Source organism: Girardinichthys multiradiatus, chromosome 2, assembly GCF_021462225.1.
Source record: "Girardinichthys multiradiatus isolate DD_20200921_A chromosome 2, DD_fGirMul_XY1, whole genome shotgun sequence".
Lineage (NCBI taxonomy): Eukaryota > Metazoa > Chordata > Actinopteri > Cyprinodontiformes > Goodeidae > Girardinichthys > Girardinichthys multiradiatus.
In genome coordinates this window covers 9,029,219-9,045,785 of record NC_061795.1, presented here as the reverse complement: position 1 = coordinate 9,045,785, position 16,567 = coordinate 9,029,219, and the positions used below count along the sequence as shown (strand labels likewise).

Genomic DNA, 16,567 nt, shown 5'->3' with positions numbered 1-16,567 from the left:
GGACATCCCATGATGCCACTGGCCATATAAAACCCCCACCTTTCCAATGGTCCTTTCTCTACCATCTGGACTCTGTGCGAGGCTGGCAGGTAAGACAGCGCGCTACTGTCTCTTTGCTGGCAAAAAGACAAACTCTTCAAACTGGATCCAAGGGTGTCATAAGATCACGCGATCATATGCAAAGTCAAGTACGAGTGAATCACTGTTTGTGTACCAGGTGATTTCATTTATAAAGAGGGGAAATTAAGGTATAAGCATTGCTTTACTTTGTCTCTGAGGCCTGCAGAAGCAAACTGTTCCAGAAAATCTCCTGCAGAGACGCTGTCTCTACAAGCAGAGTCTGAAAGGACGACAACAGGAGCCGCATCACCGTGGTTACGGTAATATTCAGTTGGTTGGCGGACACAACGAGCAGTCTTTCATCCACAGCTACGGAGGTTAGCTGGAAGCTAACCCTTTGTTCACAGAGCGGCCACACCTTCAACCCCCCCACAGCTACTGAGGTTACCGTTTGTTGACTGTGGACTTTTCTTCAAACTTCATCGTCACCCAGACAACTCCTCAACACGTTCATATGAGGTTTGATGTTTGGGCAGAGTAATGGAGAAAGATTTAGATTGAAATGATCTGAACATTTTTCAATTTATGAAGTTTGGTTTTGTTTGTATGTTTTTAAAGTTAAGACAAACTTTACTTGAAGGGTGATTTTAAACAGAAAATCGACCATAACGCGCCGTCCGCGCTCATGCATTTTAACCCTTTTATTAACGGTATTTTAAAGGTGTGTGTTCGATTCTTGTGCTAAGCTATCAGCTTCCTTTGTTAGCTTTCACTGCTAACAAGCCAAGAACACGTGCTTGTCTGCTAGGGAATATTTAACAAAGGTTGTTAGTTTTCAAGCTAGTGAATAATAGTCCCTAAACATTATTTTACTAAATTTGATAACTAAGTAAACACCATTAAGCCCCATTTCTCCAGAAAGATTTGGCTCTTTTCCAAAATATTCCCTTAATAATATTTACTTAAGTATTATTTTAATAAATAAAGGCAGCTAATGAGACCCAGTTGAGAATTAGTCATCCAGAAGGTTGGTTTTATTCAGCAGATCATTCTTAAAACATTATTTTATTAAAATAATATTTTATCTGATCTTGCATTGTGAATGGTTGTCTAAAGGTATACCAATTATTGCCTCAGTTGGTTCCAAGACTAACTTAACTTCACCTCCAGATTCTTCAAGATAATCCTTGGTTTTCAAACATAAATATTACATGGTAATGTTGCATCACTCTTTAGGTCATGGTTTTCAATCATCTTTAATCAACTTGTTTATATTGTTTTAGCATAGTAAAGAGTTTGTTGATTGAAATATGTTTGACTTTGAGTTGACTTATTTTTGTTAATAAATTCTTGTATTTTAAGAAATTGTGTGAATTCATTCCATGTTTTTGCTGTTCAATATAGTCAGAGCTTGGCTCACACCTTTCTATTTTGTCCTAATACCATCGCCTTACTGGGCTGGTATTCACAGGATAACCCTTAACAGACCAAAATATTATTTGATAAAATATTAATATTAAATAATATTCTCAGATTCATAATCACAACAAGAAGAAAAACTGGAAAGCTGCTGTATTTGTACGCCTACATTGTTCACTCTATGAGTTACCTCTGCAGCAACTGACTCTTTCCTGCTCCACCATTTATTATCTTAAAACTCAGCATCTTTCGTACATCTGCCTTTCAGAGGTGGAAAGAGTACAAAAATTATATACTCAAGTAAAAGTACAGTTACTTTGATAAAACTGTACTTAAATACCAGTAAAGTTTTTATGAGCAGAATAAAATCCCTCTCATGCATTTCATAATGTAAAAGATGAGATATTGGTCTCGAACAGTTTTTAATTAAAAGGAGCACCTTTATAAATGAAAACGCAACAGAAAAATAACATGTCAACATACGACATTATGAATATTTGGGTGACATTATGTGTAAACATTCATTTCTTCTGTCAGCTTCTGTCTTAATGTTTCTCTGCAACTTATCATCTCCTCCCCCATCTCAGCATCCTTCACTACATTTATGAAGCTTCTCTGTGGTTTTGTCCTCCCCAGGACCTGGCAGTTCTGGGTCCGTATTCACAAAGATTTTCAGAGAGCTCCCAACTTAAAGATTATTGGGAAGGGCTCCTAGCTTAAGAGTGATTCAGTTCACTGCTGAGAGCGACTGAACGAGGAGACGGCAGAAATTCCTATCTTAGAGAGGAGGTGTGGTTGACCTGTTGTTAGGTGTCTTCTAAGAAAAACAAATGCGCTCCTAGTAATCAATGGAGAGAAATTAACCCATGACAGAATTTAGACTGGATTCTGAAATGTGTAACTCATGATGATAAAACTTAGCAAGGTTAAATTAATTGTCCCACAGCATCAACATGCTTGAACAAGCTTATTAACAAGCTTGTCATTATTTTGATTAGCTTATTATCTATCCTACTACATCTATTTTATATATAAAATGATATATATACACTACCGGTCAAAAGTTTTAGTTTTCCTTATGTTTATGACTATTTACATTATACGTAGGTTCTCACTGAAGGCATCAAAACTGAATGAACACATGGAATTATGTAGTAATCGAAAAATAGTAAAGAACGTTAAATATGTTATATTTCAGAATCCTTAAAGTAGCCGCCCTTTGATGTAATGACTGAAATATTAACCTCTGGTCGTTTCTCAATGAACCTCTCAGAAGTTCTTTTAAGGCTCATTGGAAACCCATTTCAGGTGACCTCCTCATGAAGCTCATGGAGAGAACGCCAAGAGATCAAAGCGGTCATCAGAGCAGATAGACACTGTACACTGTTGTTTATTGTAGGAGAATATCTCTCGTTTCTCCCGGTCTTTCCACCATCTTCTCTGCTTAAGACACTCTTAAGCTCACTAAAAGTCCTCCTCACTACTCTTAACAAGTCCTCACGTTAGGCCTTAAGAAAACCCCTAACCCCTAAGATGCTTCATGAATCACTTTTATCTTAACGAGGGAAAATTCTAAGAAAAAACTAGAAATTCTAAAATTTTTATTTAGAATCACGTCACTATGAGCAAATTTTAGTCTTAGGATTCTTTGTGAATACAGGCCCCGACCTTCATCCCTTTCTCTGTCAAATATATCCACTATGCCACATATCTAATAATTTTAAATACCTGACTCCATACTACTCCAAACAACTCAAATAGATGAAGTAGGAAAATAACCAGCGTAGTGTGTAAACATAATAATAAGCAAATTAAAACGATGACGTGCATTTAAATAAGCTATGTTCAAACAAGTTGGTGCTGTGTGACAATTAATTTAATATTGCTGAGTTTTATCATCATGATTTAAACATTTCAGAATCCAGTTTAAATTCCATTGATTACAAGGAGTTTATTTGCTTTTTTGTAACAACCAATCACAGCGCTTAGAAGATAGCGTCACACCTAGCAACAGGGTCACCCACACCTAGCAACGGGGTCAACCACACCTAGTAAGATAGGAATTTCTGTCTTCTCCTCGCTCAGAGTCACTCTCAGCAGCAAACAGAATCACGAGGAGAGTCCTTGGCAGGGATTTTTAGGCTAAGATAGGAGATCTCTGGGAATCTTTGTGAATACAGGCCCCGATCCTCTGTTTTCAGCTTTAGCCAAAATTAATTATGATCGCAAGTACCAGATAAAACTGATATTTAAATGTACTGGTAAAATTTTTAGAAAGTTTCCATGGTCATAGTCTTGAACATAAACCAGGTATGTTTGAGACAAATATGGGTCAAATTTAAGAAGTTGTTTTTCTCTTTCTATTTATGAAGTACATATAAAAAGACACAGAAACAGTTTATCAGCTCTTAGAAAAGTAATTTAAGTCTTGACATGGTTCATGTTCGTCACCTGCTCTGCAGCTCTGTCATAGCAGGACTCAGGTAGCTGGCTGTCACCATGTTCACCTTCCTCCTGATGCAGTGTTTGGCGATGAGGGGATGGAAAGAATAAGGCAGCATGCTGGGAAACAGATGGAAAGTTTGAAAGGATGACATTTTTATTTGAACCTCAAGCTGAGAGTATATTAACTTAGTCTGGCAGGGTAGGCATAGGTCACCGTCAGACATAATTGCACACAAAGTAATGTAGCTAAAAACAGACAGAAAAATGTCTCTGAATGGAAAAGCGTCTGATTGCATTATGTTTTGGTACAATGTGAACATGGGCTTGGTACCTAATGACCAGGTCATGGTCTTTGACCAGAGAATCCAGGTGTCCCTCCTGGTTGCTGGCATCCAACATGATAGGGATCGTGTTGGGATACTTGGCTGCCAGCTCCTCAGCCTGTTTCAGAAGCACAGACGCTAAATGAAAAATAAAGCAGAAGAAGCACACACTCAGAGGAATGTGGTCCAAAAATATCCTCACAAGAACATGCTAGTTATCCTGACCAACAAACACTTAAAACATATAAATGAGCTGAACACATGGACAAAGTACACACAATACACAGTCTTAAATGCAGTCTGTGATTATTAATGTTATGATTGAGCAGTAAAATGATTGTTTAAGACATAAATTTAGCAAACTGTTGTTCTATTTCTCTGGGAAATATTCTTTCCTACTCATGTAGTACATTTAGTATTACTGTGTATTCAGTATTATTATCAGTGTATTTATATGATAAATACATTTAGTGAGAAAAACCGTAATAAGCTCTGTTCTGGTTGGGATGTAATTCAGTTCCCTTGGTGATGGGGATGTGAATGAGCTGGTCCTTGTAGAACAGGGAATAAATGTTAGCAAGCATTCACCAGAGTGAGTGAAGGTAAGCACACACTATTGTTTTAACCACAACAGTCTGACTTAGACTGAACCTTGAAACTGATTATATGTGACACCTTACCAAGGAAAGCTGAGGTACAGGTAAGAGTAGTGGGTTGGGCCTCAAGTGTTAAAGACACAAATGTCTTATATACTCACCAACAGTGACCTGTGTCCTCTCATCTCGGGTCAGATACTCAACAACAGGCCCAGAGACGTACCCAGAGCCGAGCAGCAGAACTCTCTTCATGCCAGTTTTCTTCAGGATCTGGGCCTTTTCCCTAAACATCACACACACACACACACACACACACACACACACACACACACACACACTCAATAAGTCCTTGTGGATTGAGAGCTCAGTCAGGTCCAATGTGTGTTTCTCTAACACACACACATTGGACCATGGAACATTCTGGTGTATGTATGAAGCGAAGAATAATAGTTTCATAGTAACCAAATATAATGTGGTATTAAAGATATTAGGTTGTGCTAAGATTAGGGCTGGGCAATATGGACAAGAAAGCAATGTTGTTCTTTTATTAAATGTTTTCGATAATTATGTTACAATTTTAAATTAAAATTCCTGTGTCCCAGATAGCATCTGTTTCAATACAAACTAAAGGCCAAATAAAATGAACATGAACACGCTAAATCCATTTGCAGTACTGTTAAAAGAGTGCAAATAAGTTGGAGTACAAGCATGAAGAAATGCAGAACAATTTTCCACTACTGGTTCAATCTCTTCTCCATCTGGTAAAAATATTTAATTATCATGTGGCAATGTTTATTCCCATTTTCTTTTTCTCTAAAATAAATATTAATATTAATATATTCTCATAAAATATTGTAACTGTTTTATTTCCTGCCAGTAGTTAAATTTTTTTTTAAAAAGAACAAGGAAACAGAGTTTTTTAAATAAAGCTACATTATATTTTAAGTGTTCTCTTTTGTTTTGTTTTTTTGATAAGTAGTAATAGAAAAATCTAAACATCCTCATGGAATGTGAGTGACTGGAACTAGACAGATAAAAGTGAAATCAACCAAACTTCCTGCAGCAGACATTAAGATCTCAACCGGTTTCTTTTAAAGTAGATTGTTTAAAATCTAAAAGCTAGTGATGTCCCAATATTTCTGTAATAATTTTCTAAGACACAGAATTTTGGGGTTTTTATCATCTATAACCCATAATTATCAAAGCTACAATAAATATTTCACTATGTGTGATGAATCTCTACAATGTATGCGATTCATTTTCTGAAATGAGTGACAAAAAATACTGAACTTTTTCATGATATTCCAATTTTTTGAGTTGTACAGGAGCACCCAGTTCACATCCAGAACATGTTGGAGGCTGTTTAAACAATCACACTCTAAGGTGTTCACACCCTGTTAAAATGTCAGTTTGTTGTCATGTATAGAATGACAAAACTTGTAAAACTTTTTCCACCAACAGTGTAACATATCCATAATCTCCCTCCCTCCCTCCCTCCCTCCCTCCACTTCTAACAGATATTGTGACATGGTATACCAACAAGTATTCACTCATCTACTTTACACAAACACCAGTGACATCCCATTCATAGGGTTTAAAGTGATGTTGCTCCACACTTTGCGACTTTGACAGCTTCAAATCTTTTGGGATGGTTGTCCACAGGGATTAGGAGTGTGTTTAAGAGAGGTTTTAACCCTTTTCCAGACGCACATTTTGAGATCAGACACTAATGTTGGGCAGGAAGGGCTGGCTCTCAGTCTCTGCTCCAATTCATTTTAGAGGTGTTTTATCAGGTTTAAGGAAGGACTCTGTAAAGGCCACTCAAGTTCTCCCAAACCAAATTTGTTCATCCATGTCCTTACAGAGCTTGCTTTACATGCTGGTGCACAGTCATGCTTTTGGCCATATAGTTTATATCCTGGCCAATTTAACTAAACAACATACAAATTAATCAGGTTGAAAAATTTAAAAAAATAAAAATTTTACATAGCTGCATAATAGTACAAACTCTTAAACTAAAATGTATGCACAGCTTTTCATTCAGTTTCTGCATTCAGTCTTATTGGGCACATGCAGGCCCTTAATTATAGAACAGCTGGTCAACAAGAACTACAGTTTAGTAGTTCTAGGAAAATCTTTCACACATTTGCATCCTTTAGCTAAAACCACTGATTGCACACAGATGGCCAAAGCTCCAAAGGCTCTTATTGCACAAATGCATCAGTCAAGAGAAAGGAACAACACGATCCAAAGTGTTATATATAGTTTGCACCTCGGCATCATAAAGACAACTGTGACATTTCAAATAAAAAAGACATGTCATATTATGTGTCAAAACAACTTTTTTATTAAGCACTTTAAAACAGGAAGCTCTGACTAAAGTGCTGAACAATGATAATGATTAAAAAATTGAACAAAACATTAAATAAAATCCAATTGAAAGTAGCAACAAGAAAATATGGCAGACAGGAAAAACTAAAAATAAAACTTTTAAAAGTTTTATTTTCAAAAGCCAAAGAGAAAAGGTGGATCTTAAGAGCAGATTTAAAAATAGCTGGTAAATTGGCTTTTCTAATTTGCACTCGCAAAGTGTTCCATTATTTGGGAGCTTCAGCAGCAAAAACCCGATCTCCCTTCATCTTCCACCATGTCCTCTGCACCTCCAGCAACGGCTGATCTGAGTGACCAAGAAGGGGAGTGTAAGTGCAGTAGTTTACAGAGGTGGGGAGGGGAAGTCAATTTAAAGACTTAAAAACAAACAAGAGTTTTAAAATGAACTCTAAAATGGATAGGCAACGAGTGCAGATAGGATAAAATGGAAGTAATATGCTTTCTCCTCCATGTTCGCGTTAAAAGCCACGTAGCAACGTTTTGCACAAACTAGAGGCATGATAAGGATGAATTACTAACTCCAAGGTACAAAGAATTACAGTAATCCAGCCAAGTTGTAACAAGGCATGGATTACTGTTTTGAAGTCGTATTTTGACAAGGTGCTTTTTATTTTGGCCAGTTGCCTCAGGTGAGGAGAACTGGATTTTACTGCTGCTGTTTTCTGTAATCTGTCAGACAGCCAACGTCTAAACAAGAAGACCCACCAGTGACATCCAGACTAAACATCATCACCTCAGTCTTATTTTGATTTCAATTTTAAAGGGCAAAATGCATCAAAGCTTTTAAATCCTCAAACATAAATTTTAACCTTGTGTAGAGTAGTCATTTACCATGTTTTAGGGGCAAATAAACCTGAGTATCATCTGCATAACAATGAAAAGCAATCTTATGCTTTCTGAAAAAGGAGCCAAGTGGCAGAAGACACAGGGAAAATAGCAGAATGGAACAAAGGTGGATCTGCAGTCATTTAGTCCAACACAAAAGGTTCTCTTAGCCGGGTCAGATCTGTACCACTCTGGTGCAGTACCCTGAATGCCTACACAATGCTCTAAGTGGGATGTCAGAATGTTATGGTCCACTGTCCATTTATCGATCAGTGGTTGCACTGTTGCCTGTTTAAACATTTTAGGAACCACACCTGTGGCCAGAATGCTGTTAATAAGAGCCCAAACTGATGGACCGAGAACAGAAATGACCTCTTTAAACAATCATGGTAGAACAACATCAGTCGGGAAACCTGAGGGCTTCAGGTGATCAACAACCCCAAACAATAAAGATAAAATCACAGGCTCAAACTGGTAGAAAGCAGCAGAGCAAGGGGCAGAGAATAAAGAGTCATAAGCAGGGGGGGATATACAGGTCCTTCTCAAAATATTAGCATATTGTGATAAAGTTCATTATTTTCCATAATGTCATGATGAAAATTTAACATTCATATATTTTAGATTCATTGCACACTAACTGAAATATTTCAGGTCTTTTATTGTCTTAATACGGATGATTTTGGCATACAGCTCATGAAAACCCAAAATTCCTATCTCACAAAATTAGCATATTTCATCCGACCAATAAAAGAAAAGTGTTTTTAATACAAAAAACGTAAACCTTCAAATAATCATGTACAGTTATGCACTCAATACTTGGTCGGGAATCCTTTTGCAGAAATGACTGCTTCAATGCGGCGTGGCATGGAGGCAATCAGCCTGTGGCACTGCTGAGGTCTTATGGAGGCCCAGGATGCTTCGATAGCGGCCTTTAGCTCATCCAGAGTGTTGGGTCTTGAGTCTCTCAACGTTCTCTTCACAATATCCCACAGATTCTCTATGGGGTTCAGGTCAAGAGAGTTGGCAGGCCAATTGAGCACAGTGATACCATGGTCAGTAAACCATTTACCAGTGGTTTTGGCACTGTGAGCAGGTGCCAGGTCGTGCTGAAAAATGAAATCTTCATCTCCATAAAGCTTTTCAGCAGATGGAAGCATGAAGTGCTCCAAAATCTCCTGATAGCTAGCTGCATTGACCCTGCCCTTGATAAAACACAGTGGACCAACACCAGCAGCTGACACGGCACCCCAGACCATCACTGACTGTGGGTACTTGACACTGGACTTCTGGCATTTTGGCATTTCCTTCTCCCCAGTCTTCCTCCAGACTCTGGCACCTTGATTTCCGAATGACATGCAGAATTTGCTTTCATCCGAAAAAAGTACTTTGGACCACTGAGCAACAGTCCAGTGCTGCTTCTCTGTAGCCCAGGTCAGGCGCTTCTGCCGCTGTTTCTGGTTCAAAAGTGGCTTGACCTGGGGAATGCGGCACCTGTAGCCCATTTCCTGCACACGCCTGTGCACGGTGGCTCTGGGTGTTTCTACTCCAGACTCAGTCCACTGCTTCCGCAGGTCCCCCAAGGTCTGGAATCGGCCCTTCTCCACAATCTTCCTCAGGGTCCGGTCACCTCTTCTCGTTGTGCAGCGTTTTCTGCCACACTTTTTCCTTCCCACAGACTTCCCACTGAGGTGCCTTGATACAGCACTCTGGGAACAGCCTATTCATTCAGAAATGTCTTTCTGTGTCTTACCCTCTTGCTTGAGGGTGTCAATAGTGGCCTTCTGGACAGCAGTCGGGTCGGCAGTCTTACCCATGATTGGGGTTTTGAGTGATGAACCAGGCTGGGAGTTTTAAAGGCCTCAGGAATCTTTTGCAGGTGTTTAGAGTTAACTCGTTGATTCAGATGATTAGGTTCATAGCTCGTTTAGAGACCCTTTTAATGATATGCTAATTTTGTGAGATAGGAATTTTGGGTTTTCATGAGCTGTATGCCAAAATCATCCGTATTAAGACAATAAAAGACCTGAAATATTTCAGTTAGTGTGCAATGAATCTAAAATATATGAATGTTAAATTTTCATCATGACATTATGGAAAATAATGAACTTTATCACAATATGCTAATATTTTGAGAAGGACCTGTAAGAGCCTCGACATAATTCAACTTTTCCACAAAGAAGTTCAGAAATGTCTCATATGCCTCTGGGGAAGGCTCGATATACGCATTTTGAGGAGCATTTAAAACATAATCAAAAGTTCTAAGTAAATCATCTGGCTTGTAATAGTGTGACACAATATTTGATAAATAATTTATTTTTGCATACTTCGTCTTATTGCAACGGCAACAGTCCTGCAATTTTTAGAGTGACACCCGCAGCTTGTCCTTTTTCCACACACGTGTGCAAGGTTTAACAGGGCTATTGGACAAAGTGATGTCAAATCACACAGGCTTATGATTAGAAAATACAGTATCAAAAATCATCAGGTTTGAAACAGACAAGGTCCAGTGTGTGGCCACATACTTGTGTAGGCCCAGACACCCACTGTGTGAAATGAAAAGAGTCAATCAAACTTAAAAATTCCCTAACCATCAGTTTAAAATCTCCAACGATAAGAACTCGATCATATTTTGGCATGATCTCTGCTAATAATCCTGAAACGTCCTTTAAAAAGTCCCTATTGTATGTTGGTTGTTGATAGATAACGGCACATAAAATTGGGTTTGACGGGCCAAGCTCAAACACGTTCAGTTCAAAACTGGACCAAGAGGATAATGGAGAAAGCTGTTTACAGTAATCTAAACTCCGAAAAACAGCCACAATTCCTCCTCCTCAACCTGATGTCCATGGAGAGTTAAAATAAATACAATAGGGTGGCAAAAGCACTGAAAAGACGCTGGACACACCAACATTAACCCAGGTCTCTGTCACAAAGAGAAGGTTCATGTGAAGAAACCCTTAAGGATGACTGTTCACCAGGCCAACCCTGACAAGAGCTGATGGAACCAAGGCCTTGGCATTCCAGGGATTCTGACAAGAGAGATCGCAGATTGATCAGATTCACCCTTCGCTGGCGGTGACGAAGAGAGTGGGAGTGCCGTTGATGCTTTGACAGCTGGAATGACCCTTCCCAACCGACGTCAAGAATCAACCAAGTGTTGGAAGGCTCCATGGATCGTCAGGAAGGAAAATGTCAAATAATTTCTCCATGCAAAGTCTGAGATGCCCTAAATATGGGGAAAAAGTGTGTCGAACAAGCCTTCAGCCATACAAGCCTACCGTTGCATTTACCTCTGCAACAGTGACGCTTCTTTCAGGAAAGTGGACCTGGAGTGGCAGAGGTAATCAGGAACCTCGGTCAATAACGAAGGAAAAGTCCTCGTCTTCATAATCAAACATTAAACTGACAGAACCTTGTAGTTGAATATTCGGAAGAGTTTGCCGATCATACACCAGTATAGTGCTAATAGTTCTTATCTAAAATTCAGAGCTCATCATAGCACTGAAACAGCTCTGCTGAAAGTCACTAATGATATTCTTATGGCCTCAGATAATGGACTTGTGTCTGTACTTGTCCTGTTAGATCTCAGTACTGCATTTGATACAGTCGATCACAATATTCTCTTAGAAAGGCTGGAATATGCTGTGGGGATCAGGGGAACAGCACTAGGCTGGTTTAAATCTTTTTTGCCTGATAGATTCCAGTTTGTTCATGTAAATGATAAATCATCTTCAAGCTCTAGGGTTAATTGTGGAGTACCACAGGGTTCAGTAGTTGGGCCAATTCTCTTTACTATATATATGCTTCCAATAGGTCAAATTATCAGGCAGCATGGGATACATTTTCACTGTTACGCTGATGATACTCAGCTTTACTTATCCATAAATACTGATGAGCCCAACCAGTTAGATAGACTACAAGCATGTCTTGAAGACATAAAAACTTGGATGACTTTAAATTTTCTGCTTCTAAATTCAGACAAGACAGAAGTTGTCGTCTTTGGACCAGAGTCTTTAAAAAAGAAACTGCTTAGTCAATCACTTAACCTGGATGGCATTAAATTGACCTCCAGTAATAAAGTAAAAAACTTTGGTGTTATTTTTGACCAGGACATGTCATTTAAATCCCATATTAAACAGGTTTCTAGGATTTCCTTCTTTCACCTCCGGAACATTGCCAAAATTAGAAATATCCTACCCAGGAGTGACGATGAAAATCTAGTCCATGCATTTGTTACTTTAAGGCTGGACTATTGTAATTCTTCACTATCAGGATGTCCACAAAATGCAGATAAAAGCCTTCAGCTGATTCAAAATGCTGCAGCAAAAGTTCTGATGAAAATTAAAAAGAGAAATCAAATTTCTCCTATTTTAGCTTCTCTTCATTGGCTCCCTGTTAAATCCAGAATAGAATTTAAAATTCTTCTCCTCACATATAAAGCCCTTAATGATCTAGCTCCATCATACATCAGAGATCTGATTGTTCCATATGTTCCTAACAAAGCACTTCGTTCACAGACTGCAGGTTTACTGGTGGTTCCTAGAGTCTCTAGAAGTAGAATGGGAGGCAGATCCTTTAGTTATCAGGCTCCTCTCCTGTGGAACCAGCTGCCGATTTTAGTCCGTGAGGCACACACCCTGTCTACTTTTAAGGCTAGGCTTAAAACTTTCCCTTTTCCATTATCTAAGGCAATGACAATATCATTAGTGACTTTCAGTAGAGCTGTTTCAGTGCTATGATGAGCTCTGAAGCCTGACTGAAACTCTTCAAACAGGTCATAGCTGTGTAAATGCTCACACATTTGATTAGCAACTATTTTCTCAAGAATTTTACATAAGAATGGAAGATTGGATATAGGTCTGTAATTTTTCAAGTCATCTCGATCAAGCGAAGGTTTCTTAAGTAAAGGTTTAATTACAGCTACGTTAAAAGCCTGTGGTACATATCCATTTACTATGGATAGATTAATCATATCTAGAATGAGGCTGGTAATCAGAGGGAACACTTCCTTAAATAATTTGGTTGGGATTGGGTCTAACAAACAAGTTGAGGGTTTAGATTAAGCTAATACTTCTGATAACTCAGGAAGTTCCACAGGATCAAAACAGTCCAAACACAGATCAAGTTCTACAGTAACTTCTAATGTTGTCTCACTTGCTGAGGATGAAGTAATCATCTTCGGGAGTATGTCAAAGATTTTATTTCTAATAGAATCAATTTTATTTAAGAAGAAGCCCATAAAGTCATGACTGCTGAGAGCTAAGGGAATGGATGGATCAACAGAGCTATGACTCTGTGTACGTTTAGCAACTGTACTAAAGAGAACCCTAGGATTATTCTTGTTCTCTTCAATTAATGATGAGAAATAAGCTGTTCTGGCTTGGCGAAGTGTTTTTTTATACAACAGTAGGCCATTTTTCCAGATTAAGTAGGAATCCTCTAGGTGTGTAGAGCGCCATTTCTCTCCAATTTTCTAACATTGTGCTTTAAAGTATGCAGATCTAAATTAAACCAAAGAGCCTCCCTTGGTTTAATTTGGCATTATTTGCTGTTATTTCAGCTTCTAACTTTATGTTCTCTCTCTTTTCTCTTCCCAGAAGCTACACCTAGCCTGACTCTGTGTCTACCTGTGACACATTTCTGGAGGGGGGCATTGTCCAAGCTTCTGCTGGCAACAACTTAATGCTCACCCTGTACAGGTGATCCACTCGGCCCTCTCTTTCAGTGTTTAACCCTTTCTCTCTCCTAGACATAGCTACTGACTGAGATTCTACTGTGACTAACTCTATGTGCTTTCTTTTAGACTCTGACCTTAAAAACTGGGTCAGAGTTTATCTGTTCTTTCTTTGTAGATGAAACAACTAAAGGCGCTACATCCATTAAGATTTACTTCTCCTTCCCATAGAAAGTACTCCTGGTTCAGTGCTTCTGTGTTCTTTTTATGTCTCTGCTCTGTTCTCTTAAACCCCCAGTCGGTCGTGGCAGATGGCCATTCACACTGAGCCTGGACTGTATGTACCTGACTTTTGTGAAGTGCCTTGAGACAACATGTGTTGTGAATTGGCGCTATATAAGTAAACTGAATTGAATTGAAACTGAATTGAATGGTTTAACTAAGAAGTGCCAAAAACAAATGCACAGAGCAGGCAGTGACAGGTGGCATCCATACGCAATAGGCCATCGTGAACATTAGTTGTAAAGTCAGGTATGTGGAAAAGACTGAGATGGTCTCAGTTTTTCTGGCATTTTAACAGGAGTGTGTAGTCTTTCACTGGGGAGACGGGTACCAGGGTTTCCCTCCTGAATCTGTTACCACTTTGACTAGAGCTCAGACAGATGGACGGGTAATTTAGGTCATGTATTTGGGAAATTATTTTTTGAGAAACTAAATATTTAAATATAAATAACTAAATAAATGCTTTTTTACCTAGAACAAATGTCTTTGTATATTCAGAAAAACAAAAAGAAAAAAAGATAGCCCATTTAGTTCTTAATTTTCTATTTATGCAGAAAATTATATGCAGATGTTGCAGAAAAACAAGACAAACTGCTAAAAACAGCCTAAAGGGTTAAATCAACCTTACTCCAATTAATGAAACAATCAAGCTGAACCTACTCATTTTTACATTTATTGTTACTAAGAATGGAAAAATTCTTTTGAAGGGAAAAAAGAATAAAAACCTCTTTTCAATATTATTAAGATATATACTGTCACATCTGAAACCCTCTAAAGTGCTGCATTCATTTAAAGGCCGATTAGGCATTCTGGATTATCTCAGCATCAGGACAACAATAACAAGAACATTATGATATAATCACCCAGAGTGACTTGTGGCATTATTATCCTAACTACCATCTCCAAGCCTCTCAAACCTCCCAGGAGTCAGACATGACTTGTTAAGTCTAGACTAATTGGAAGTGACACCACACACATGCATGTATAGCAGCACGACTGACTGGAGGTCAGTCAAGCACTCGGCAGCTTAATTATAATAAGAGAAGATAAACGTTCCCTCAGGAGCTTTACATATCTTGAGGAACAAAACTTAATTAAAAGGATTAAAATTTTGGCGGCATGGCCTGTCTGGAAAAATCATACTTGGGGTCAAGTAAGAAGAAAGCTCATCAAGTCATGGAGGTGGCCTAAATATGACTGAGGGCTACGTCTTAGGGTCACTGATCCCACTGAGGTGTCCCTCTTAAAGCCTGAAATCTTTTCAAGCCAGCTGGTTTTGTAAGGAGGACTCAAAATTAAAAATAAACAGAAATATAACAAGTAAATTAATTTAGCAACTGTAATTTAATATCCTATTAATTTATTCTGTTTTTAAATGTTCTTTATTCTTCATCCATGTTGTTTATTGCTCTTCTGTTTCCCCTATTTCCTATCTTTTTAGTTTGTATGAGTTTTACATTTTTTTAACAAGTTTTCTATTTATAGTTGTACTTGTATCTTTAATGTTTCACCCTTGAAATTTATTTATTGTATGAGCAAATTCTGATACATTCAGTTGAAGCTCCAGATCAAGTATTTTTCTTAAATGATTGGCATCACGGGCCATTCAGATACTTGTTGTTGCTGTATTTCCTGTGGTTTTTGCCCCAAGCAAGCCGTGCAGCTGCAACTTTAACAGGTTAGAAACAAAACAAACGTGCATGTGCATTATTTGTTGACCTATTGATTATGTTATCACATTTATAGTACTAAGTTTATGAAGACTTTTTCTGCAACTCTTATTCCCACAATATTAGCTGCAAGGACACTAAAATGTTATGAACCGAATTATCAAGGAGTCATATCAAAATGGAGAGGAAACCTGCTTAAGTTAGCCAGGCACTGCTGCAAACTACTCTGCAGGAAAATATCATGTTGCAAAAATATCAGTCACTCCAAAACAATCTGCAGAATCCTCATCATCATTGGTCAGTGAATTAAATGGAACACAACTAAAACAGTAATATAACTCATGTGGTGTGTTATTTTACAGCACTTAATATTAATCACTATAATACTGCATTTGTAGATATATGAAGTGATTTCTGAACATCTTTCCCGTTGCTTCTGGTTTAATTCTTCATAGTTGGTCTCTGAGGAGTAAATTAATCTTAATACAGAATATTGGTTGTATATACGGTGAGTTAAAATTCTTCCTGTAGAACACCAGGAGTGTTTGCACTTAGTCCAACAACAAGATCACCAACAACCTGCAGCAATTGCTAAGTGAAAGAGGTACCTTAAGGCCTGGCAATAAAAGACCCAGAAGACTTGGAATCGTGTATTTTACTCTGGCAATCTGATGTGTACATTTCCACTGTGGAGCGTAAAATGAGCTGATTTTGTAAACACACCACTGACTCTGAGGCTTCTCTCCTTCAGCCGACAGAAGCGTTGCTGCCTCAGACAGCTAGCAGCACACGCTGAACAACAGTAAAATCTGTTAAAAACAGCCATAATCTCACATACTATCACATTGTATAAACACAAACTTCGTAGAAGTGAATATCTGA

General features: G+C 38.3%; 1 protein-coding gene across 4 annotated transcripts in view; it reads right to left on the bottom strand.

Moving 5' to 3' along the window:
• Positions 1-16,567, bottom strand: part of aass (aminoadipate-semialdehyde synthase) — a 90,189-nt gene that overhangs the window by 20,026 nt on the left and 53,596 nt on the right. For all 4 annotated transcript variants that reach the window (XM_047388664.1, XM_047388673.1, XM_047388681.1 and 1 more), the window contains exons 14-16: positions 5,005-5,126; positions 4,256-4,385; positions 3,931-4,041 (exon numbers count right to left, since the gene is read on the bottom strand). In XM_047388664.1, the coding sequence (XP_047244620.1) occupies positions 3,931-4,041; positions 4,256-4,385; positions 5,005-5,126 (363 nt within the window). The remainder of the gene's footprint in view (positions 1-3,930; positions 4,042-4,255; positions 4,386-5,004; positions 5,127-16,567) is intronic.